This window comes from Nuphar pumila, chromosome 2, assembly GCF_984573655.1.
Source record: "Nuphar pumila chromosome 2, dmNupPumi1.hap1.1, whole genome shotgun sequence".
Classification (NCBI taxonomy): domain Eukaryota; kingdom Viridiplantae; phylum Streptophyta; class Magnoliopsida; order Nymphaeales; family Nymphaeaceae; genus Nuphar; species Nuphar pumila.
The window spans coordinates 145,675,938-145,703,718 of NC_143250.1; the positions used below are offsets into that span (position 1 = coordinate 145,675,938).

General features: G+C 36.6%; 1 protein-coding gene across 1 annotated transcript; it reads right to left on the reverse strand.

Moving 5' to 3' along the window:
- Nucleotides 1-1,579: 1,579 nt before the first annotated feature.
- Nucleotides 1,580-24,072, reverse strand: LOC149847489 (protein neprosin-like). The gene is made up of 8 exons (XM_089994134.1): nucleotides 24,003-24,072; nucleotides 23,641-23,784; nucleotides 9,691-9,764; nucleotides 9,495-9,581; nucleotides 8,302-8,511; nucleotides 7,387-7,563; nucleotides 4,602-4,739; nucleotides 1,580-1,954 (listed from the first exon to the last, which is right to left on the reverse strand). Exons 1-8 carry the CDS (start codon nucleotides 24,070-24,072, stop codon nucleotides 1,580-1,582), a joined length of 1,275 nt encoding a protein of 424 aa, XP_089850260.1.
- Nucleotides 24,073-27,781: the final 3,709 nt, after the last annotated feature.

Here is a 27,781-nt window from a genome sequence, read left to right on the forward strand (position 1 = left end):
GACTGTCTTATAATACAAGTATGCATGATTGAATCATTATGAAAGTTTTTTGACAACCTTAGAACACATATCTGCATGATTGAATCACTATGATTTTTTTTACTACCTTATAACACATATATGCATGATTGTAATACAAAACACATTTATTTGACAACCTTATAAACCATATATGCATGCTTGAATCACTATGACATTTTTTTGACAACCTTAGAACACATATCTGCATGATTGAACTATGAATTTTTTTTGTCAGCCTTAGAACACATATCTGAATTCTGTTAATGTCCTTCACTTTATTGCTAGCTAGTCTACATGTAATTCATTCATGTTATTTTGATTGCCTTAGATTGGGTGCATTGCATATAATTTGTTTCATTATATTTTGTTTATCAATACTAACCTTTCGGTTCTCTTGTAGGATGCTAGAGATAATCAACATAGAGGAGTTGATGGAGGCATGAATGAAGGGGCAAATCGAGACAATGAAGATGATGATGCTCAGAATCTTGGCGATGATTAGATTCATGTGTTGAATTTGTTGCACCTTCTTATTGTTTCAAAAGAAACTCTTTGTATATGTTCACTTGTAAATAATTAGAACTTGGCGAGGATTATAGTGAATCGATATTTTTTTTCACCTTGTATCTTATGTTAAATTTATTTCACCTGCTTTGTATATGTATTTTTTATGTGTACTTTATTTTTTATACACAGGATATATAAATTGTATAATGAAATTTTTTTTCTCAATATTTATATTTCATTTTTTTTTTGCGATGGATAATATCAATTGTTAATTAGTATCGGCCTCCAATTTAGTGACGGATTAGGGACGAATATTTATCCATCGCAAAACTGAATCGGCCAATGTTTTGCAACAGATTGTAATCCGTCGTAATTCCGTCGCTACAATAGCGATGGAATTAGCGACGGATGTGTATTTGTTTCAAAACTAAATCTCTACGGATTAACGACGGCCTCACGATGAATCATGGCATTCGCTAATCCGTCGTAAATTAGCGATATATATATTCTGTCGCTAATTAGCGACTAAAAAATTATGATGAAAGTTATTCGTTGCTAATCCATCGCTAAATTATTTAGCGACAAATTTGTGATGAATTATGACCGTCATTAATCCACAGATTTTTTGTAGTGATAGTTATTGCTGGCTTCAAAACTTCAATTTGGTGATGGACACAAGTTCTAATTAATTTAATATTCTGGTTAAAGACCAACATGCAACATGAGAGAGGTCACCCAAGTGGCAGCCAGCTTGATAAGAAGGTGCTGTCATCCCATGTTCGATTCCTACTGTGTACGGGTGTCCGATGGGCTGAGTAAGGGCTTGGGTGTTGGTGACCTGAGATTTACCTTACAGGAGAGCATGCCCATTAAGTGACTCTTTTTTGATAAGGGTTCATCGTCAACAAAACATAAAAAAACAAGAGAGAGAAGGAGATTGGTAAATCCTTTATAATCGAAGGAAAAAAAAAAGGATTAAAATAATATCCTGGTTCAACAGCTGAGCAACAACATGCAGATGCATCATGTTTCCATTATTAAAAGAGATTTTTCACTGGCAATATTCATTCAGTCCGGGTCCTCCAAAGCACAGGCTCTCCTCATCATACCCATAGCCATCTACAGCGTAACACTTGGGGTTGGTCACAGTGCCCGTACCTGGAACAAACTTGGTGGAGCCATCACCATTGATGTAGCGAGGGTTCCACACGCAGGCCGTCCTCTGGTAGTTGCTGCTCTCACCTCGAGGGAAATTGCCGTTGCCCATTTGGGTTGTAGTATGGCGACCATCAGGAAATGTGTTAAAGACCTCCCCGCCATACATTGTGGCATTGGCCCAATAACTCAAGTACCTGAACAGTCTGTTGGGCCAATACCCCACTGGTTCATCGTCCAACTTCAGCCACCAGTCCCCACTCTTCTGGTCCTGAACAAGGTTTTAAGCATAGTCACAAATCTCATTCTCTTAAAAATCTTGCCATACTTTAAAAAAATATTGGTTTTCCTTGAAAAATCTCCTGAAAATGTTGGCATCAATGTCATCAGTATCGTCGGGAATCGGCATATTAGTAACGTATCACCGGAAAATCGATACAAAACTGACCTGAGCAGGCTTGTTTTTCAAATAAATCTTAAAAATAATCAAAACTATTTTTTCATATTTACACAAAGAAACGACTCCCGAGATCAGAGACGCTCTCCTGTCTGCATAAAACTCTGTGGGCTTACCCTCTTGTCCCCAAAGAATCACTACACTTTGGCTTGCACAAGGCACCAAGGGGTGACCCTCATGGAATTTGAACCTAGACAACCTGCCTGGCAGCCTTGGCCTCTTTCCACTGCTTCAAACCCCTTTGGGCCGGTGAAAAATATTTTTTAAAATATTTTTGTGACCATGTACCTTTTGTGGTTAAAAGTTGGCCGATTCAGTCCTGAATCTGAATCGCTTGATTTAGGGAATCGATTTGAAAAAGATTCAGGGTCCGATTCTTACAACATTGGTTGGCATATGTAAAATAAATAATAAAATACATAAAAATATAAGTAATATTAAAAACCCCAAAAAATTAGTGATATTTTTCAAAATAAGCGATTTTGAAAATATCAGTTTTTTCTCAGCATTACTTTGACCTCCCACGATCTCATGATAAAATCACGATATTTTAAAAAGTATGCTGATATTTGTGCTATGATTTAAAGACGATAATGTGAACATAAACTCAGTATGAAACACCGAATATTCGTTAAAAACAGTGATACATGATTAATTAAAAATTAATGCATGAGGGTGTAGTTCTGTTTTCAATTTATAGGACGAGAACCCCCCCCCCCCCAAAAAAGGAACATGTCTATGAGCTTTCAACACAAATATGCACTATTTTATTAATCAGGATTGGTCTGCTAGGAAGCACTAGTTAACTTAACCATAGTAAGAAATCTGGTTCCAAATGTTTGTGTCAGCAAATCTAAATTGAACATAATTGGAGAGAATATTGTGAAAATCTCAGGACCTTTACAGTTAAAGAAATATAAGAAGTATAATAATAATATGGAAAAAAGTAAATTAAAAGTACAGAAATCACGATCTCATCTTGCATTGGGATATTTTCAAAATCTCAATGATGTTTATGACTAGGTAATGCTTTAATGATAATTAAAATTATGGCTAATAATGGTGCACAAGATGCAGTAAGAAATATGTTAGGGAATGACTCAACACCCTATCTATAGGTCACACTATTGATATATCAAATACACAAAAAACTAAAAGAAGCTAATGAAATCAATCACACAAAGAACAAGAATTTTACGTGGTTCAACAAGAGTTGCCTATGTCCACTGCCGCCTTGAGGTCCACTGTTGAGATTGAGATACATACATTTACAAAAGATGAATTGCCCTCTTTAAATATAAGGAGTCTAGAACCTATTTAGGGTAAAATTCTAAAACTACTTTTCAACAATTTTAAAAAATAAAAAATTTATATCAAAGTAGAAATCAAGCTTCCACACTCTAACAAAAAAACATCATTAAATACCATATTCACAAATATCAATCTCAAGATATTCTTGGCAAGGGAAAACCTTGTGATAATTTTGGTACTAAAACTATTGAAAAAATCCCAACTAGCTGCAAAAGTTCAGGAAAATAATATCTAATAATATACAAAATTAAAAAACAAAAATCATGATAACATCAAAACAAGATAAATCATGATAACATCACAACAAGATAAACATGAGTATGATTTTGGAAATTCTCGCAGCATTGCCAGGACTTTTCAGAGCTTTTAAGTAGCTGGAGATGCAATATATTCAAAATTCCAATGATAGTTACAACCAAGGTTAACACTATGTTTTTTTTATAATAAAGCAAAACCCTCACCTAGAATCGGGTCACTTAAATGGGCCTGCCTCCTTGTGAGGTAAAACCAAAGCTACTGGACTCTTCTTAGGTAGGTGAGAATCACACTTCTCAAAAACTCGCTTTGAAAGCATGATACTCTTCATTTTCAAAACTTCATGGGAATCTCGATTCTCCATGCTTCTTTTATGCTTCACATTGTTCATGCTTCTTATATGTTTTTCTCACATTTCTTTTCAAGTTTTTCATGTGCTTCTTTTCATGTTTTCACACACTTCCCATGTGCTTTCTTTAAATTGGTAACCATCATCTTTAGATTTTAACAAAACTTTAAATTTTTTATTGAAAAATCATAAAATATAAGAAAATTCAATTTTATTTTACTTTTAATTTGCTTCTTGTTCAATTCCTATTTAGTTCTCATATTGCTTTTTTTTATTCTTGTTTTACTTGCAAATTGATACTTCGCTTCTTGCTTCCTATAAATTTTAAAATATCCTGCTTGGCACTTTTGCTTCACACTTTTGCTTCTCGTATTATTTCTCATTTTCACTTTCTAATCGGACAACCTAAGGTAAAAATCCATTGAGGATACAACCACCGAGCCTTACGTGCCCCAACCTTGAACTATGGTTAACAACAGCATAGCATTTTCATAAAAACATGATGCACAAGCAGGAAGAAAGAGAAGGGTAAGTATGGCTGATCACCTTAAACAATTGGAAGCGAATCCGAGACTCTGTTTTATCAAATACTGAACCAGGCAGTACTTGACCAAGGACAAACTTGGTGCTTACTTGCATGAAGCCTGGGCATTGGGTGTTGTAGCACTTCTGGTTATTAGCTCCCTGAGGAACACCAAATTGTACCAATTAAACCATAAACAGAATCCAATACCTTTGATGGGAGGACAATTATGGGTCTGATTAAACGGTATGGATTAGGTTTGTACTCAGGCGTTACTGAATCCAACTGGATCGTGTCTTGCCGAATTGGATTCCGATATAGATTTAAATAAGAAAAAGTAATTCCTAATTCGGATCCAACTGGCCAACTAATCAGTTAGAATCATCCAGTCAATTCAGATTTGGATGTAAAACTGCATAGAGAGCCCAAATCTGACAATGGAACCAGATTTGGTGAATATCCGAATGTATATATATATATATATATATATATATATATATATATATATATATATATATATATATATATATATATATATATATATTGAGAGAGAGAGAGAGAGAGAGCCGAAAGTAGTTCAACATTACCACTCATGAAGATCAACAAAATGTTGAACCCATGAACTGAACAAGAACAAAAGCCAAAACAAATAAAGAAAGCACAAGAGAAAAGAGAGAGAGAGAGAGAGAGAGAGAGAGAGAGAGAGAGAGAGAGAGAGAGAGGGATGCTTACAGCCCAGAAAGTATAAAGTCTGGTTTGGTAATCACCAAATAAATCTTTGTGGACCTGTAGAAATCAGAATGTATACAGATGGTAAATACAACCTCCAGTTAGGGATCACAATGGATTAGATTTTATCTGATATCTGACCAAAACCAACTCTTTTTAGTCAGACTTGGTAAGCTAGAACCATATCTGATTATAATAGTATGTGGATACGGTTTTGATCTTTTGCTACTGAATCGGATGGATATCCAGATTTGGTGGATTTCCGAATCCAGTTACATGTAAAAAATGGGATATGGTATGATATTTTCACCGTTGGAATTCAAATCTGAATCTGAATCCGTTTAGCCAATATCTGATTATCTGACCACATCCAACCGGAACCCGAACAATTTACATCACTACTTCCAGTAGTGCATCAAGATGGACTGGAAATGAGTTCTAAGGAACCTTGAACAGAAAAATGGGTTAAAAAAACTGGACCTACTGGAATAAACACTAGACACAAGAATGAACACCCAAGACCTACAAGAATAACTGCCCCTCCTGTAAGATAGGATCCACCAGTCTTTTCAATGCTGTTCAAGCTTTTGATGAACAGCACGAACAGCAAAATTGGCAGCCACAAATTCACTCAGACAAGAGGGTTTTTTGGGTGTAGTCAATACACACACATATATATATATATATATATATATATATATATATATATATATATATTAGTAATGATATGGTGCTCCGGAGTACCTACTGCCACCTAATAGAAGCTTCGATTTCTAAATTTTTGAGTTTTTTTGTTGATAAGACCTTATAGATATGATCTAAGAAAACAAGTTTTGGATCATGTGATTATGGCATACACGTAGGTTTTTTAAGATATTCAAAATCGATGACTCATAATGTACCAAAATTTTATCACTTATAAAGACTTATTTTTACATAAAAAAAACATGATTCTTATCAAATAATCTATGTTGAATACATCTATAAGGTCTGATTGAGAAGATGTTTATTTTATTTTTGAAAGACAAGCTGGGGTTAGGCAGACCCCTACCAGTTATACAACTATAACATTGGGATTTGAACCTACAACGTTCCAACACAAGATGACATGCACTAGCTGCTCCTATCAGACAAACAGAGCACCCGTTGGTACATTCCAGACCATTTATCTTACAGACCGCCCAGGCAAGTTTAAAAAACATGCTTGTATGTGTTTTTTTGCTTTAATCCAAACCTTTAGATGTGTTTATCATTGTTTATTCACAAAGAAATGCTTTTGATTGAATCAATTTAACAGGGATTTATGATATATATATATATATATATATATATATATATATATATATATATATATATATATATATATATATATATATATATATATATATATATATATATATATATATATATATATATATATATATATAAACCTAGTGCGCAGCACCATAAGTTATGGGGTATCACGAAAATTACTGTTTTTCTTATGCTTCAAAACATGGTTGTTTTAAAAGTAGTTCTGGATAAGGTGTTTTCCAACGTGTAGACAGACTTATCGAGGGCTTAAAAAAAATCATTGGCCAACGAAAGAGAACTTCATTGCCTAAAAAAATCACATTTTTATACTTGAAAAAACATGAAACAAGGTGCACCCCTTTGGCAAACAAACCATGCTCACCACACCTATGCAGTCAAATGGAGTTAATATAGCTTACACCTTTGATTGTAATTGAAATGGTGGCGAGTGAGAGAGAGAGAGGAGAGAGATGGGTTTTTAGGATAGGGGTGTGCGCAGTGAGGTAGGAGAAACCAGAGAAAATTGAGAGAGAAGGGTTTTTTGTAAATGGCCTGCTTCAAGGGGGGTGTGTACTATGGCTGGGGCATAAATAGCCCTCCCCTGGGTTGCCTATTTTTCAGCCTTTAATGGGATATTTCATATCATCCGTTTTTGTGTGAGTTACAAGCCCACCATCGTGCAGCTCCATGGATTCTTTTGTGAGCCCATATGATTACATTGGATCCATTACCTTGGTCCAACAAGAGAGAGAGAGAGAGAGAGAGAGAGAGAGAGAGAGCACGTACAATCCATCCAGCTTCAATACTTTCATATTCTTTGTTTGCATCACCGCTCAAAACTGCTATCTTGCTTGCACTGAACTCCTGAGGAACTTGTGCTACTTGAGGATTCCAAACGGATAGATCTCCAACAGCCCCAAACACTCCATAATCTCGTTTGAATGTAGAAGTTAGCATTACAAACTGTTTTCACATAAAAACAAAATCAATCCATTATCTTCATATATGTTTTTTTTTACCCCACCGAACCGGGACAGAACCCAGCTGACCCAGGCCGTACAGTTTTAGGTGAACCCAATCAAGATCTCCCTGACTAAACTCAGTTCGTGGCACCTTGTAGTCAGCCTCAAATGGATCCAAACGGTCCTGACCCAGTCCATTATCAGCCCTACTTACTACTGCTACTAAGACTATTCCTAAACCAAATCTAAATACTTTGAAAGAAATTTCTTTTTTGATATGCTAAACTAAATCTAAAACAAAATGTCATATTCAACAAAAACAGATTCCTTTCTCTTTTTGCATATCAAGCCTTCTCTTATATCCAAAATCTTTTTTCTTTTTGATATTTACACGGAGAAACCACACCAAGAATCAGAGACCTAGCACGCTGCTCCCAGGGATTCCTTGTAGTCGCTGTTCTGGCAACACAAAACTCCATGGGCTTACCCCTTGCTCCCAGGGAGTCGCCACACTTTGGCTTGCACAATGAGTAACACCCATGGGATTTGAACCTAGACCACCTGCATAGTGGCCTAGATCCCATCACTCTACGCCAAACCCGTTTGGGGCATAGATCAAAATCTCGATTCTAATTTTTCTTGGTGGGGTTCAATTTTCAAGCCAATCTTCATCAATTTGGATCTAGTGGGCTGGATCCAAAACAAAAGGCAGCAAATCAGCCAAGATATGGTTAATTACCTCATGAGTAGGAGCACGGGCATCCACATGGAAACCAGCAATTGCATATGGAGATGGGTGTGAAATGGTTTGGGGGTCTTGAGGTGGTGTCCTTAGAATAGGAACAGTTCCATCTGGACATCCCCCACTCTTGAGCCATGCATATTGAACCTGTGTCTCTGCTGGAGAAGCCATTCTTTTCAGACCTTTTGGGATACCACTGGGCCTCATCTGTAACCATTTTTATCATGTAAGAAAGATGAAACGGTTCGCAAGGGCATGCACACACACACACACACGCACACACACACATACAAAAAGAGGAACCATGTTTCATAAACATTATTCGTGCTGCATGGGAGGTGCGCCAGTAAAAGGGTTATTTCTTGTAGTGACAGATGGGTAGGGCTAGGAAACTGAATGAGTCGAGCTTGAAGCATTCAATCCTGGCTCATTCTTGTTGCAAACCAAGCTCAGTGTAAGGTCATAATCAACCCCATCTAAATGAGCTGAGCTCTAACTGGCTTGTTTACAAAAAAAATAGTATATTGTTTTAGAGTTGGAAGTAATAGGATTGCAAAAAACAGTACATTATTTCAGAGCTGGAGGTAATATGATTTTACCTGTAAACCTATTGCTTGCAAATGGAATACTTCAATAATTTGTTCTACACTATATCATATGGTGTAAAATATACTTAAAATATATTTATTACCATTTAACTAGCCTAGATGAGACGAGCTCAGGTGACCACCCATTGTTCATGTTTGGCTTATGATGCAAATGGATTGCCCGATTTGCGAACATAATACACTACTGTTTATGCTTATACTGCCAAACTACCAGAGAAAAGGGTTTATAGAGAAAGGGAAAAGGTAATCAATCAAGTTTAGAATAATCAGTCATCACACCTAATTACAAAACCTCAAAATAAAGTATTTATACTAACACACAAAATCCTAGTCATACAATGGATCCTGAATAGTTCTGATATCCAAAGTAAAATCCAACTAAAACAAAAAATAAACAGGCCTAATTTAAATTCAAATGGAACTCAGATCTAGTACTCCTATCCGAATCTGACCTCGCCTGTGCATTAGCTTACCAAGCCTATTTTACAAGTTCAAACCAGATCTTTATGATCTGAACCATGAGCAGCTCGGCTTGTTTCCCAGCCTTAGTGATGGAAAACAGATTAAAGAAACAAAAAAAACCTGGATTTTGTGATCTTTAAGCACAGGATGATCAAAAGCTGGCTGACTGTAGATATCTACACAATCCATCACATCCCCGTCTTCGCTCTGCAAAAACCAAACATGATGGTGAATGATGATGATGGTTTTGACCATAATGATGAGATTATGATGTGATTGCATTTTTAATCTAAAAAAAGAAAAGATGATGGTAAACCTGAATGGTCTTTACTGGAGTCTCTTTAGGCACCACAGACCTGTCCAAACTTGTCAGTGTTGTCCTTCCTTGTGCTACATGACATAAAACCAATGAAATCACTGTGAAAATGGACAACCTCAAGCCTTCTTCCATGACCATTGAACTGTCTCAAGCTACCAATCTATGGAGAAGGGAAGCAAGACTGTATATATAACAAGTCTGGCAGCATTTTCTTTTTTATCCTTGCTCATGTTTCTAGAAGAGGAAATGAGGTATTTCCTTTTCTAGAAAAGGAAATGATTTATTTCTCTCAAAAAATAACAAGAAAAGGGAGTGATTTATGCAAGACGATTTCAAAGGAAACGGTCATGAATTTTGTTGAATAATGATTTATTCCTGCAAATGCACGCTGTCTTCGTGTGGGACACCTTTCCTTCCAAAATAACACTTAATGATTTTATTGATGTACTAATATTAGCATTTTAATAAGTTCTTCTTACCTGTCTTGGGGAGAAGGTGCTGATCCCTTCGTCCCAAGATCGACTCCCACCGGGTATGCATGGTGTCAACTGGTCAGGTTTGGTTTGGACCCAAGTGAAACCATACTTGGACTCGATTATCTGGTATGATATCGGGGTTTAATCGGGTCCATTATAAGAAAAACCATACTTGGACCCGATAAGAACTACATGAACCAGACCCGGTAAAACCATTTTTTTTAATCATTTTTACATTGAAAAATTGCGGGTCTTAATCGGAACTCAGGTCTGGTACGAATCTGGTATAAAATTTCACAAACTATACCCGGGTCCATCTATTAATCGGACCTTCGGATCTGGACCCGGGTCTTAATCATGTTTTATTACTTATCACCATACCCGGACCCTATAGGGTTTGGTTTGAGTCGGGTCCGAGTAAACCTCACCCATTGACACCCCTAGGTATGCAGGTGCCTTTACCTGGTGGGTTCAGTAAGGGCTTGGGTGCCAATTATCCCACCCCAGGGTTTACCTCACAGGGGATGGGCTTGGTTCTTGATGAGGGTTCCTCGTCATAAAAAAAGAAGAAATACTGTACAATGAGCAAACCGCTTCCCTATGGACCATGCTCTGATTTTTTCGAAATTGTATCATGAAAAATATTCTAATTTTAGAAATTCTGATAAAATCATGATAGGTTTAAAATATCATTTACTTTAAGCACATTTTGAATAATTTTAAATCATATATGAGACATTTTATCATAGCATGATATACAGAGAAAGTCCCTCTATGAGATGTGTAATCATGCTACTAAAGCAAAAACTACAAAATAAAATGGTAATTCCTTTATTTTTGTTTTAAAGTGCAATTCCTTAAAAAAATAAGAAACAGGATAAAACTACGAGCTCATGAGGAACATCAGCTATATATGAATGATTTTAAAGCAGCCACCTCCATTCCCAAAATAGGCTAACCTGATTTATGAGACTTTGAGTCTGGGAGGATGGAAGTAGTACTGGATTTTGATGGCCCAAGCCTATTCATGAGTGCACCATTTTTTGATGACGAGGAACCCTCATTGAGGACTGGGTCACCCCCCCCCCCCCCCCCCCACACACACACACACATCCTCGAGGCAGATCACTAGTGGGATCACGATTCACGGACACCCAAGCCCTTATGGAACCCACCAGTTAAAGGCACCCACATATTTGGTGAAAGTCGAACCTGGGACAAATAAAGGGGAGTGCACCATTTGGTGAGCTCACAAAACTAACTCACTATATTGGTCAAGTCAGACTTAGATGATTGGCTTCAACTTGAGGATCAGGTGACTTTTGACTGGCTCAACCTGGCCCCTAAAGATTGGGACAGCTTGGTGAAACTTTCAACAGGTCTGGCTCAGTTAGAGTTTTGGATCTGGAGTTAGAATGTATGAGAATACAAAGAGTATTAGGAGTCTTTGAAAGAGGGGAACTTTGGGAAACCCACTTCCAAAATTTGGGAAACTCGATTCTCTTTAGGGGGCAAGTTCGCTTCCTCTTCGTTTTTCAAATCGATTTTCTTTCATTTCCTTATCGTTTCTCTCTCGCATCTTATCACTTTCCATTGGCTTCCCCCTCACTTCCTAGTTTCTTATGTTTCACCCTAAAACATCCAGTTGCTAAATTATTTTGAAAACCGAGATTAAGGCACCATTGGATTCTTTGATTTGGGTGGGCCCACCAAGAGGAGATCACAGGACCTCTTAAGAAAATAGGTTTCACTTATCCCTTATGTCATCCCTATCTCCATACCCACATTGGGATTACATTGAAGTACATTGAAGCCAATTGTTTTGATCAAATCTGATGCCATAGATGTGACCTACATATTTAGGGAATATTGACATCTAAATCGCCTAAACCCAACTTCTATGCAGGACTTTTTGGCGATTGAAAAATCAACGGTTGACAAAACACAAAAAAAAAACAATTAAAAATCATATTTTTTATTAAAGAAATATGACCCAATGATCGTTTCAAGTGGGCCATGCTGAATCCATCTGTAAGGTCAGATTGACTTGGGCCGTAAGATTTAATAGGGGAACCGAACTGATCTCTTAGTATTCCTTATGTGCCTTAAACCAATCATGTGACGGCATTTCATAGGCCCAACAGAAACATAATGCAGGCTCTACTCAAAATGCAGTCAGTGATTGGTTGTAGCACATAAGGGATCACTTAAGAGATTCTTGGATCCCAAATTGGTCCCGCAAGGTAACCAACCCACCTCGCCAACCATGATTGGCTTAATTTTGGCAAGCTCAGGAGATGCATTGGATTGATTGATGTTAAAAAGTAGGGGTGGCAATCGGGTTGGGTTGGCGGGTCGGGTCCGCAGGTTGGTGGGTCAGCATACCTCAACACAAACCCGACCCGTTTATTAAACGGGTCGGCTGTGGCAAACACGAACCCGACCCATTTATTAAACAGGTAACCCGACATGACACGGTTAACCTGTTTAATAAACGGGTCGGGTCAGGTAAACGGGTTGACAGACGGGTTGGCGGGTCAGGTTCGGGTAAACGGGTTGGCGGGTTGGGTTCGAGTAAATGGGTAAACGGGTTGGCAGGCGGGTCGGGGTCGGGTAAATGGGTTGGGTTTGGGTAAACGGGTTGACCCACCCGCCTAACCCATTTATTAAACGGGTCAGCCAAGTTGGCATACCCCTAACATGAACCCAACCCGTTTAATAAACGGGTTAGGTGGCCGGTCGACCCGTTTATGACATGAACCCGTTTAAGCCAAACCCGAACCCGGCTAAGAAGTGGGTTGGCGGGTTGTGTTAGATTTTGCCACCCGAAAGTAGTGATTGGTAAAGCGCTCACCCAACTGCATAAGTTCACTGCTCTTCACTTCTCGAAGAATTTCTCGTGCCTCAACCTTTGAGAGGGTTTAGATTGGTCTCTTGCCACTCTAAATGTGAATCTCAATTGGAGGAGGATCAGGTGCAATGTGATTGCACACTTTTAGTGTGCTGCTGCACTCTATCACCCTTCATCTTTGGAATACAACTCGGGGCCCAAGTAATGATGGAGGGTGATCAGGTGCGGCAGCACAATAAATTTTGCAATTACATTGCACATGGTCCTCCCTCATCCCAAGTAGCAAAAATTACTTTCCAAAGATGGAGGGTAATCAGGTGTAGCAACAAACTAAAAGTGTCCTCAGTGAAACCATTTACTTGCCCTCCTATTAAGCTTGTGCCCGAGAGTTTGAGAGACATGTAGGCCAAGACCCTAACCCTATAGGGTCAGGGTTTGGTGATAAATAAGGTCAGATTAGAATTTGGGTCGGACCCAAAGAGTCCAATTAATATATAGAGTCCGGTATGGTTTGTGAAATTTCATATACCAGACCCGGGCCAAACACTAGTACGGACTAAGATCCCAAAATTTTAAATGTAAAAATGATAAAAAATATTATTTTACCAGGTATGGTCAGGGTCTGATTCATGTAATCTTTATAGGATCCAGGTATGGTTTTTATTATATATAGTGGACCAGATTAGACTCGGGTCTGGAGCTGGTACTAGCATCTCAAATCAGGTCAAACCCGACCCTTTTAACACCCCTAAAGAGAAGTCTCTTTTATGGGAAGGGCACATATTTCTAAAAAAATGCTAAAGCCTCCATCAATAAACTTCATTTTTTTCCTAAACTAGGATGCATGCTTTTGCAATGCAAGATGATTATTGGATTTTTTTCCAGCTTGCTGTGATTGCAAAGCAATTATAAGTATTTTTTCAAGTTTAAGAAACATGAGAAAGTGCGAGCGCTGTGATTGTGATTTCTAACTTGAGGAATACTCGCTCTCTTAAAGCGTGTGAAAATTGATCACAAGACCGACCTTATAAATCTTGTGATTGCTCATCCCACTTGTGACCAAAGCAAAGAAGAGAGACACCACCTCCGAGCTGGTATCCCATGTGGTAAGCGGGGTCCTGTGTCAAGCTGAAGGCCCAGGATTGAATCCCTCTCCCACTTGGGGCGGCTGTTGTTCTAGTAGGAGTCCTCCTAACCCGAGTTTGTCTTTCAAAAAAACAAAACAAAACAAGTAGAGAGACAACAAGGGAAATCAAAAGGAGAATTGGGAAAGGAATCCTCAAGTATCTTCCATATATGTTATTTATCTGCTTTGGACTCTATTCCCAATCCACAAAAAACACTATCTTCCTTCTCCTCATGATCAATGAATTCCATTTTATTGTTCCAAAATCTGCAGCTGGTTTGTCCCCTATCATCCCAAATTACCTTTGCAATCATGTAGAGGATTTTATACTTTTTCTCTCATGTCTCTTGTTTATGCCACAGTACTCCTTTTCTGACCCTTTTTCCTTGTATTCTCTCATTTGATCAAGTCCATGTGTGGCCTGTTTGATTGTTTGTCCAAGCTTGGATAGAACAGACAAAACACATGTTTGGTCTAGAACTGTGTTAACAACTTCAATAATTTGAATAATGGATCAGATAACTTCGTTGATCGCATGACCAAATCCATCATATCATATGAAGGTTTTAACGTGTTTATTATGGCTTTTAACTCCATATATGGATCTCGCATTGGATCTAGATACTAAAAAATGTTTAAAATTTGAGTAACTTGAGAAAAAATAAGAATTACTATTTTTTATATATAAATGCTTCGGTATCATATTAGATCTAATTATGAAAGTTTGTCAAAAAATTATGGATTTTAACCTTGAATATGAATATCAAACTAGGTCCAAGTACAAAAAATTGTTTAGATTTTGGGTAATTTGAGAAAAAAATAAGAATTCATATTTTTTGACATACAAAAGCAAAAACCATAAGAAAACCATAAAACCCTAAACCAAAAGAAAATAAATCATAAAATCAAAGAAACTATCAATAAAAAGAAAAATAAAACTCAAAGAAACCATAAAATTAAAGAAAAATAAACATAAATAAACCATAAAACCCTAAAATGCAAAAAAAGTAAACCATAAATCTTGTAGATACACAATTCATGCATAAATCAACCATAAAGAAACCAAGATTGCAAGACATGTAGATTAACATAAAATTAAAGTTATAGTTTTATGGTTTATTAGATTATTTATAGAAAAATAAACCATAATTTCTCACAAGACATGTAGATTAACATAAATCTTGTTTACAAGAAAACAATTCTCGGTTGAGTTCTCCCACTTCTACATTAAGTTTTCTCGGTTGCTTTTAGTTGTCCAAAGGTCCCAAACAATTCTAGACACAAGTCTCCCCCCTTTTAGTAACTGAACATAACCTCGAGCGTCCTCATTAGCTACAGTTTCAAAAACATACATGAAGATGAAGATCAAATGCTGAAATCTATGAACAAGGGCTATATTGAACCACCAGGAGAAAAGAAAAAGGATGAGGCTGGATTGTGGTGTTTCATTTCCTTTTTTTTTAATCAGTGGGGGTGAGAGGTAGCTTCCTGATGGATTAACTAAATAGTCAAAGTTCAAAAACATAACCAGCCAAGTATGATGTCACTAGATTAGGGTGGTGAAGAGGTAACAAAGAGAGATGGATGAAGCTGGCGGAATGCGCTAGGACAGATTAAACAGTTTCAATGGAAAAATCTGAATAAAAGATTAGAGACATGGATGAAACAAGCTCTACTTAGGAATGCGATCAGGGAAGCTTAAGGGGCATGTGAAGGATCGGTAATTTCAATGCCAATTTCACAGAAAGTGTTAGATATGATACCTCATGTAATCAGAGATACATGGGAAGTAGGAGGAGGATCACAACGTTAGTATAAGTTTCATGATAAACAAATTTGTTGCAAGATTCTACTGTCATGTACCTTTGTTTTGTTTGATGTAGTTTACCTGTGTTGGTTTTCACACGTGATGAGTCTTTGCCACTTGTTTTTGACATTGTAATACAGTATTTTGGTCTAATTTTTGATGTTTACTTACAAAAATGTTGCACATCATGAAATTAATAATTGCAATATATTCTTATTTTTTTTCTTGTTTACTTTAAACTTTAAATGACATCAATTTAGCACAACGGCTAATTGCTTATTGGGGATCTTGACGTCATAATTGTGTTATACCATATCTCACTAAACACATTTCTTTTGCTCTCTTGATGGTTCAATAATCACAATAAATTATCATAATATCTTCTACTGTTTATTCTTCTAACCCCTTATGTATACAGTATAGGATTGGACTTGCATTTTGCTTTTAAAAGTTTTTTGTTTCACATCAAACCCTTTCTAATTCACAACGTGGCATGTTCTTTATATCATTATCAACAAATCCTGTTCTAGCACGCAAGGTGATAACTTTTCTCATGACTTTTGACAACAAATTTAAAACTTTTCTCATGACTTGCAACAAACCATAAAACTAAACCATAGATAAAACATAAATAAACCATAAAATTAAAGAAAAACAAACCATAAAACTATAAATTGCAAAAAAACTAAACCATAGATAAAACATAAAATTAAAAAAACAAACCATAAATAATCCATATGATCAAAGAAAAAATCATGCAAAAACCCAAGATTTAAACCCTAAAATCAGTCACCTCCTATTCAAAACAATAAAATCTTAAATTTATCCTCAATTTTAATCCTAAATCAACCCAAAATGCATTTCTTTCACAACAATCAAACCCTAAAATGCAACAAAAATATACCATTCAAAAGCCCCAATTTCTAACCCTAAAATTGTTCCTCATCACCACCATCTTCATTTTGTGCCTTACATGTGTCCCAGTCGAGAGAGAGAGAGAGAGAGAGAGAGAGAGAGAGAGAGAGAGAGAGAGAGAGAGAGATGAATGATGGGGAGTTGCGGTATAACCCTCCAGTTTGGTTTTTTAGTTTTTCTTTTAAATTTATGAAAACATTTTTTTTGAAAGGCAAGCTAGGGTTAGGCAAACCCCTACCAGATTCATTCAATAATAAAAATGCTTTACTAAACTATAGATCCTTCTTCGAAGGAAACCAATCTGAGGGGTGATCTTTTCAATTCTTTCCAAGTCCCCCTGGCTATGCAAGCTAGTAACCTAGCAATATGACTAGAGCCGAATTTGGCTTTTTGTACAATAATCCTATCAAAACTATACAGTTTAATCTTCAATTGATCCGAGATATACCTTCCAAAAAATTTGAAAGTTTACTAAGTCAAGCCAACCTGATTCAATGATTACCTTAGAGTCCTTCTGAATCAAATCCAAATTCTATAACCAGCCGCTCCATTCCTTTTCAACCGCTGCCATAGGTTTGGAGAAACAGCCTGCCTGAAGGAATTCTCTCGAGTGGGAACGAACGGTGAAGCCAAAGAACCAAGTATCATTGGCTATACTATTAATCTGAAGCAGAATCCAGCCTTGCTTTGGGGGACACCAAAGGATCAAAGATCTCCACTTGATCTTTAAGAAAACTGATAACATGTTGCCTGACCAGTAGCATCCCTTCATTACAAATCTGAGAGGAGTTCTTTCTGCGACTCCCCAAAAAATTGTTTGTTGCTCCGTCACCATATAGACCATATAAACGTGTGAAAAGCCGTCTACCAGCTTATTTGGATGCCTTTGTTCTGATGCTTAATGAGAACCACCTATAGAGATCTTGCATGATGTCTCTTGATGGTTCCCATTTCAGGCCAGAAAAACTCACTGTTCTGGTCCATAGACGGGTGACAATGGGGTAGGACCGAAAAGGTGATCCCTATCTTCTGACGCATTTTCACAGAGTTCGCATCGACTGGGGAGTTGATGACCCCCAGTGCCGGAGATTCTCCTGGGTTTACAGTTTGTTTTCCATGGCCCACTTGAGTGTAATGGCCGCTCTTGGTTACACCTGCTTTGTCCATATTAAATTGTAGATTCCATCCTTTCGGAGTTTAGCTCTCATGGAGTTTCGTGCTGATTTAAGAGAGAATTCCTTTGCTAGAATCCACATTAGCTCATCCCGGCTGAGGGGGTCCCAGGTTTGGCCATAACCTCTTGACAGTTTCAGGGATTCTGAGTATTTGCTCCCTAAGTTTGCAACTCGACATTTGATCAGGATCTAATAATTCACATACTTTGATCCCTTCGAGACAATGGTACATGACTTGATGCGTGTTGTTGTTCCAACCTTGTGATAAAATGGATTTCAGAAAAGAGATCTCAAGCCTAGAGGCACGTTCTTAAGATCACTATCTTAAAAACTTCAATCGCCCCACTCCAAGAATTCTGAAGATGCGAAAAAGGGTTTTGTTACAACTGAGTTCCCAGGATACAACTAGGCTTGAACCTCAAGAGTGACACTGCTTCGCAAGAACAAATAACCTCTCTCACACATGAACTCTGCAAGCCAAAACCGGAAAGAAAGAAAGGAGAAAACTGGAGAGTCAGAAATTCTGATGATCCAAAAGACGAAAAAAGAAGAGATTTATAGACTAGCCATGCCAAAACGTTTTGAGATAAATAAGATTAATGACCATAATTCTGACGATTTGAAAATAGGACGAAAATGTTCTTGAATGGTCACCCACCTTTGACTGTCAATCAAAGGCCTCCAAAACCGTCCAACAGTCGCAAAGCGCTATAAACTCAATATAAATGCTATTAAAACCTTTCAAACGACCAAATATCTCAAAATCGAAAAGTCAAAATGGATATTTGTGCCTCATATGCACCTCGCACCGCTGCGAGTGTGCGAAGTGCGCCATCAAAATGCCACATTGCGCCTCAAGCGCCCTTGCGCACACACGCATGCGTGCGCGAGAACGACGCGTCCGTTGTTGCACGATGCACAACAACATCCGCAAACCACCTAAAGACTCAAGGCTTACCAAAGTAAATAATATATAACAAACTCTCTATTTAAACCTCTTGAAAAACTTTTCTCTCTTAGATATGAGACTAAACTTTTTCAAGGCACTTTTAGTAGTAAACAAAATCACCAAGATATTAATTTTAAAACTTTTCTCACAGTGTTACATTAGAGGTGACGAATGAGAGCCCCACTTGTACACCAGGGGTCGAACCAAAATTTGATCTTATCGCCTTTACCTATCTTCTAGGTAATGAGACCCTGCATCCTTTTTGCAGTTTGTTGGAGTCCCTTCCAACCATATGAGCCTTGTTCTGGAACCCATAACGATTCTTTATCTAAATATTTAGATTTTATGAGGATCCCAAGCCGAATGTTGCTCTTTAAACAGATCCCACATATGCTTTCCCAAAAAAGGTCTATTCATTTCACTCACTTCGGATACCAAGTCCTTTGTACAACAGTTTGCATATCTGCTCCCAGTGTAGGAGATGAGTAGCTTTATTGGTCACATTATCCTGCATAGCCTTTTCCATCCTCTTGGTAACATTGGCTGAGATTTGAAATGCCCCCATCTAGTAAATTGGAAGGGATTGGAGGATGGACCTGATCAGGGTGAGTCTGGTTGCCATAGATATTCTTTTGCTATTCCATTTGTCTAGTCTTGACTGAACCTTTGCCAATAAACCCTTATATTGAGTATGACAGAGCCTTCCCTTGAACAGTGGCAGCCCGAGATGGGTGATAGGTAGACTGGCGACCTTCCAGCCACATTTGTTGGCAAGTATCATCGTTGTTCCATGAGCGAGGTTGCATGGGACGAAGGATGACTTCTCTTTGTTTGTCTGGAGCCCAAATGCATTCTAGAACATCTCCATTTCATCAATGAAAATTTTTAGAGATTCCTTATGATTCCTAATAAAAAATATTGCATCGCGTAGAATGAGTGATGCCACCGAAAGGTACCAACCATGACTGGAAATACTCGGCCGATAGAGACCGACCAATTGAGACGTTTGGAGAGGTGCTCTATCATCAGCAGAAATAAGTATGGTGACAGTGGGTCGTCCTGGCGTATGCCCCTACTCTCCTAAAACTGATGATGAGTCACTTCCCCATTCACTATGATCACATATGAAGGGGTTCTTATGCACGTTATAATTCTATCTATCCAGAAGGGTCCGAAACAAAAAAAACTTCAGTGTTTCTTCCAAGAAGGCCCAATCTACTCTATCGTAAGCTTTGGTCATAATCATTTTAAATATTGCCCCCTTATTCTTGCTCGACATCATCGAGTGTGCAATCTCGTGGGCCATAAGAATGTTGTCCTGAGTACTTCTACCCCCCAAGAAGGCTTGTTGGTTGTGGCTGATGATCCCGAAGGAAATATGAAATAAAAGCAAAACTACATAGAAAAAAGGCAGCACAGTTAATATCAAATAACAAAGCAGTTGAAAAGAAATATTTCAACAAAAATTAATATTCACGAACTTGTTGTACCTCTACAAGCTAACTCAAAGAAGGACACCTATTTATAAGCAAAACCTTTACATGAAAACAGGAAGCCTAAGCTAAAAAATAGGAACACAATTCACGCACACCACCTTTTTGGATTTCTAGACTCTACAAAAAAAATGAATCCCTACAAACTAGGATTCTACAATACGTGGGCTTGGAGTGCTCTTCAAGCTTTAAACGTGAGCACTGGATGCTCTTACCCACTTTCTTTTACCTTAAGCACCAAGTCAAACGTGGGCATTGGATGTTTTTTCCCACAATCTTGAACATTAACCAACATTTTCTCTCTCTTAATATGAAAGTCCTTACACACCTATGGATTCTCTAAACATCAGAAATTTTTGAGGTGACAAGGCTTTTGTGAAACCATCAACAACTTGTTCATTTGTAGAGCAATGCTTCAACACTACTTCACCTTTTTCTACTGCATCTCTCATAAAATGATATCTAAGCTCGATGTGCTTTGTTCTACCATGAAAGGTAAGATTTTTAGCAATAGAAATTATAGATTGATTATCATAATAGAGCTTAGTTGAAAGTTTTTGTTTCACATGCAGGTCCTTCAAAACACGCTACATCTAGATTGCTTAACAGGTAGCAGATGTAGCAACAATATATTTTGTTTCTGAAGAAGATAACGCTATTGAATTTTGCTTCTTTGAACATCATGACACAACGCCTGAACTAAAACCGAACACAAAATCACTTGTGCTTTTTCGATCATCCATTGAGTCTGCCCAATCACTGTAAGTAAATCCAATGAAATTAAAATCAGTAACATGATTATAACAAAATCCATAATTGATTGTTGCCCGTATATAACAGAGAATCCTTTTTGCTGCACCTAGATGTTGCACAGATGGATTGTGCATAAACCTTAAAATCAAACTGACTGCGAATACAATGTCTGGCCGAGTGTGAGTTAAATACATTAATCCGCCGACCAAGCTTCTAAAATATCTTTCATTTGCTCTTGCCATTCCATCTTCCAAACTCATTTTCTCATTCGAATTCATCGGAGTTTCACAAACTTTGCAATTTGACATTTTTGATTTTTTGAGGAGTTCCAATGCATACTTTTCTTGAGACACAAAGATCCCTTCTTCAGATTGCATGATATGAAGACCAAGAAAAAAACATAGCAACCCCAAATCTGACATTTCAAATTCCTTCATCATACTATTTTTAAATTTTGCAATAAGCTTAAATGAAGAACCAGTGTAGATAATATCATCTACATAGACACTGACAATGAGCAATTCATTCCCATTTACTTTGACATAGAGTGTAGGTTCACTATCATTTTTTTGAAAACCATTTTGGTGGAAGAATTTATCAAGGCAACTATACCATGCATGCGAGGCTTGTTTTAGCAAGTATAAAGCCTTTTTTAATTTATAAACTTTTTCTTCCTTTCCTTTAACAACAAATTCAGATGGTTGGTCAACATACACGACTTTATTTAAAAAACCATTTAAAAGTGCAGCCTTAACATCAAATTGATAAACCTTCCATTTAAATTGAGATGCAATCACAAGAATCATTCTCATTGTTTCAAATCTTGCAACAGGTGAAAACGTTTCAGTAAAATCAATTCCATATTTTTGCAAGAACCCTTTAGCAACTAACCTTGCCTTATATTTTTTTACATTTCCACCAGCATCATACTTGACCTTATAAACCCACTTTACTCCAATTGATTTTTTTTGGGTGGCAAGTTGGAAAGCTCCCATGTGTCATTCCTCTTGATGACCTCCATTTCTTCTTTCATTGCATCTATCCATTTCTTATATGTTCATGCTTCATCATACAATGATGGTTCTATTACAACAAAAGTGAAAGTATATTTATAAATATCTTTTAGAAATTGTACCTTTTTTGGAGGAATGTCCTCATCAAGTGTAGACTCAATATTTTTTCTAAATTCATCTCCCATACTTGACGTTTCTAGAGATAATGCTTCATTCGTATGATTTGATTGTGGTGAAACTTCATCAATTTACAACTTCATGCTTTCACTGTTGGCCCATTCCCAACAAGCTTTTTCATAAAAAATAATATCCCTTCTTATAATCATTTTTTTTAGAAGGATTATAAAGACGATATCCCCTAGTTTCATTACTATAACCAATCAAGATACACTTTTCACTTTTCTTATCTAACTTGGTTCTTTCTGAAGAGACAATCAAAGCATATGTTATACTGCCAAATACTTTCAACATTCTTACATTTGGTTTTCGATTTCACCAAGCCTCATAAGGCATTTTGTTTCAAACTGCCTTTGTTGGAGAAATATTTAGGATATGTATTGCAGTGTTGATTGCTTCTACCCAAAACTCGTTAGGCACCTGCTTTTCACTTACCATGTTGCGTGTCATTTCTACTACTGTATGATTTTTACTTTCTACCACTTTGTTCTATTGTGGTGTCTTTCTTACTGTCAGTTGCCTGCAAATACCATGATCTTTGCAAACCAAACCAAACTCATCAGATAAAAATTCTTCATCTCTATCTGTGCATAATTTTTTTATAGTTTTTCTTCTTTTATTTTCCACAAGGAACTTAAGTTCCTTAAATCTATCAAATGAATGAGATTTATGAATAAGAAAGTACACCCAACTCATTCTAGTAAAATTGTCAGTAAGAAGCAAAATATATTTGCTATTGTTTAATGAAGGAGTTCTCATGGGCCTGCATATATCAGCATGAACTAATTCAAGAGGTTCTTTAGCTCTCCATGTTTTCCCAACTGGGAATGATAATTGATGTTGTTTACCATAAACACACCCTTCACATCTCATTTGTACAATTAATGGCTGGCAAACCAACCACCGTATTTTTTTGATGCAAGAGTTTCAAACCATTAAAATAAAGATGCCCATACCTCAAATGCCATAATTTAGATTAATCAGAACTATTTGCCATAAAGGAACAATCATCTATCTTGATCATTTCAAGTGAGAACATTTTATTTTGAACCATATCAAATTTTACAAGAATTGTACCATTCTTGTTTATAATCTCAGAGACATCATTTTCAAATAAAAGAGTGTAGCCCTTTTTAACCAATTGTCCTACACTCAGTAAGTTCTGAGCCAAACCAGGAACACAATACACATCTTGAATATAGCATTCATTACCTAATTTTGTCTTGATTGCAACTGTTCCTCTGCCATTGACGTCTACTTTATTATTGTCCCCAAGCCACACATTCAACTTCACGGTCTCATCAATATTTTTAAAAAGGCTTCTATCACTAGTCATATGATTACTGCAACCACTGTCTACAAACCACATTTCACTTTTGCAACTGTTAGTATTCATGCTTACAAGAAATACATTTTCATTTTCATCTGCAAAATTTGCTTGTTGCTTTGCCTTTTCAAAACATCGAGCTTTAATATGACCAAATTTCTTAAAAAAATGACATTGTTTTCCTCTAAAGAATAGATTTTGATTACCTTTTTTTGTTCCATTATTCCTTTGAGAGGTATCATAAAACCTTCCTCGATCTCTTCCACGTCCATGAAAGGTTCCTCTAAAACCTTCTCGTCCTCGACCTCTACCTTCATCCCTTTGATCATATTGATTATTCTCTTCTTTTGGAATTTCAACTTTAAATTGAAAGGCTTGTTCCAACGTTTTTTCTGAAGACCTGTTTATGCGATGCTCATGGGTTAAAAGAGACCCCATTAGTTCATCAATAGAATACACAGATAAATCTTTGGACTCTTCAATTGCAATAACAACGTGATCAAATTTAGAAGGTAGACACCTTAAAACTTTTTCTACTACTTTTTGATCATGTAAAATTTCACCAAAAGTCTTCATTTGATTTACAATAGTAGAGAGCCTAGAAAAGAAGGTTTGAATTAACTCACTGGTTTTCATAGAAAATGTTTCAAACTCTCTTCTTAAGGTTTGAAGTTTAACAGTTGTAATCTTTTTATCACCATGGAACTTTTGCTTCAAGAGTTGCCAGGCTTCTTTTGATTTTGTAGCACTGTTAATAGTTGGAAAAATGGTTTTAGACATAGCCTGCTGTGGTACTAACAATGCCTTTGCATTCCTCTTTCGGGCTTCTTTTACATCGATTTTTTTGTTGCCTTTGTTCCTTCAACATCTATATAACCATTTTCAACAAACTCCCAGAGGTCTTGTGAGATAAAGAAAATCTTCATCTTAATATTTTAGAATTCATAATTCTCACAATTAAAATTTGGCACTAATGATTGAGACAAGTTGAGAGAATTGGAATTATTTGCCATACTAACCTTACTCAGAAATTATCCTTCAAAAAATTTTGAGTCAATAGAAACTCCTTGCTTTGGCAATGCTCCTATTGCATTTTTCTTGTAACGTCTAGCTTTGATTGCAATCTGTCTCTGATACCAAGAATTGAAGAAAATATGAAATAAAAGCAAAACTACATAGAAAAAAAGGCAGCACAGGAAATATCAAATAACAAATTAGTTGGAAAGAAATATTTCAACAAAAATTAATATTCACGAACTTGTTGTACCTCTACACGCTAACTCAAAGAAGAACACCTATTTATAAGCAAAATCTTTACATGAAAGTAGGAAGCCTAAGCTAAAAAATAGGAACACAACTCACGTACACCACCTTTTTCGATTTCTAGACTCTACCAAAAAAATAAATCCCTGCAAACTAGGACTCTACAATACATGGGCTTGGAGTGCTCTTCAAGCTTCAAACGTGAGCATTGGATGCTCTTACCCACTTTCTTCTACCTTGAGCACCAAGTCAAACATGGGTATTGGATGCTTTTTCTCACAACCTTGAACATTAACCAACAGATCCTAGTTAGGATACTCCTCATCCTATTAACAATGATTTTGAAGATTAATTTATAACTAATATTGCATGGACCAATAGGCTGAAACTGATAAAGGGAGAGCACACCTTCGCTCTTGGGGACCAGAAACACATGAGTGCAATTGCTTCATTTCAGAATTTTGCCTCATTGAAAAAAAAAATTGATGGCTCTCATGACGTCCTTGCCCACTATTTCTCAGTACCTCTAGAAGAAAAACCCTAAAAATCTGTCAGGTTCAGAGGAGCTGGGCTGAAAACCACTTCTTTAATCTCCCCATTGGTAGCTCTGCTTGAAGTGAAACATTGTCATCTGGACTCGCTCTTGGTTCTTTCATACCCTCCAAGATGCTCGAGTCAGACAAAGTTTTTTTAAATAACTTGCTGAAAAACTTGACGGCTTCTTCTTTGAGGTCCTGAGTCTACATAATAGTGCCATCCTCTTTAGTCAAGGACAAGATACAATTCTTTTTAAGGTTTTTTTGGAATTGCCTATGAAAAAAGGTTATGATCCAGTCACCCACTTTGATCCACTTGAAACAAGCTTTCTACTGCCATATTTTAAAAAACATGGTGAACTGCGTCCCCATAAGCTGAGAACCTACAATAGCAATGAATAGACTCGGGTCAGACCCAATACCATACTTGAAAATGGGGTGCAAGTCTGGTTCTAGACCAAACCCGACTCATTGACACCCCTAGTATGGATCCCATCATTTGACATAGGATAGGTTTCATCCTATATTAAATCCTAGCCACAACCAATGGCTAGTATTGGTCCACACTCTCACATGGATATCGATTGATCCTAGTTGTCTAGATGCATGGTCTGAATGGCTAGGATCAACATAGGATACTTTGTAACCTACGTCAAAAGATGAGATCCTTTTTGCAACTCATGGCACCTCATATGATACGTTATAATGATCAAGGACAATATTTGTTTAATAGTTTTTAATAACATACTTTAATGTAAAATATTTTAAATGTTAAAATATCAATAAAGTACTCTTTTATTTAAAAATCCATGTCCTATTTTTCAAAAAAATTTGCGAGCTTGCATCTCTTACTTGTATCAAGTTCCCATTTGTGTCATGTTTTTGTGACAACTTGCACCATGCTTTATTGACATTCTAAAATGAATATACATTAAGGGCTTGTTTGATGGCTAGTCCAGAATTAGATGAAATGAACAAAAAAAAATGAACAAAACACTGGTTCTATTCATTCTGTAACAACAGGACCAAGTTCAATGTTTGTTTGAACCATACTCGGATCATGTGTTCCAAATGTTTGTTGTTTGGTGATGATGTGAAGACAACTAGGACATACATGAATAATGAGTCAGATTACTTAGTTTTGGATCATATGACTTGATCCATCCATCATCTTACATGTTTTGACAAGTTTATAATGGATTTTTGCATCGAATATGGAACGAATTACGAACATATGTCTAAAATAAAGGATTTTTGCCTCGAATATAGATCTCAAATTGGATCCAAATACCATAACATAAAAAGCGTATGTAAAACAAATAAGCAATAATTTTTTTAATATCACGATCTTATAACTGGTATTGAATATGGATCCAATTATGGACATATGTCTAAAATCATGGATTTTTGTCCCAAATATGGATCTCGAATTGGATCTAAATGCCATAATATAAAAAAATGTTTAAAATCTAAAATCTTTGATTGGATCTAAAAATAACAATTGATATTAATATATAAATAATTTCATCAAAAGGTGAATCTCATCTTCTCCACTTGAAACTAAACCAAACATTTATACTTCTTTAGATCATAAACATCCTAATAGGATGAATTTGCAGAAAATGAAGAAAATGCCAACCAATTGAAAACCATAATCAAAGTAACTCAAAACAAGGTAGAGTTGGCATTCTAAAGAATGAAGATTCCAAACATCCAACCACCACAAAATAAGCCACAAAAATGATTAAACTCAAAATTTTCAATAGAAAAGAAATTAAAATACCAAAAATTGGCATGCGATGAAGATAAGAACAAAAATCGCCAATCTTTGATTCTATCATCAACCCTTCGAGATATACCACAAAAAATCATCAAAACCAACATAAAAATTTCCTATAAACAAAACCTAATTTTTAGATGAGAACCAAATAAAAAATGGAAGAAAATAATATGATAAATTGAACAAAAAATCACAAAATAATAAAAGAGGAAGCACCCTTCAAATCTTTGCTATCTACCAAACTAAGAAATGGAGAATCTGAAACGATTCTACCTACTAAGAGAGAGAGAGAGAGAGAGAGAGAGAGAGAGAGATTGTTTGGCAGGGTGAGGACGAAGAATAAGAAGATGGGGGGAAGAACGAAGAAGGGGAAAGAATGAAGAAGAAGAAGAAGAAAAAAAAAATAAGAGAAAAGAAAAAGGGGAAGAACGATGAAGAAGGGGGGAA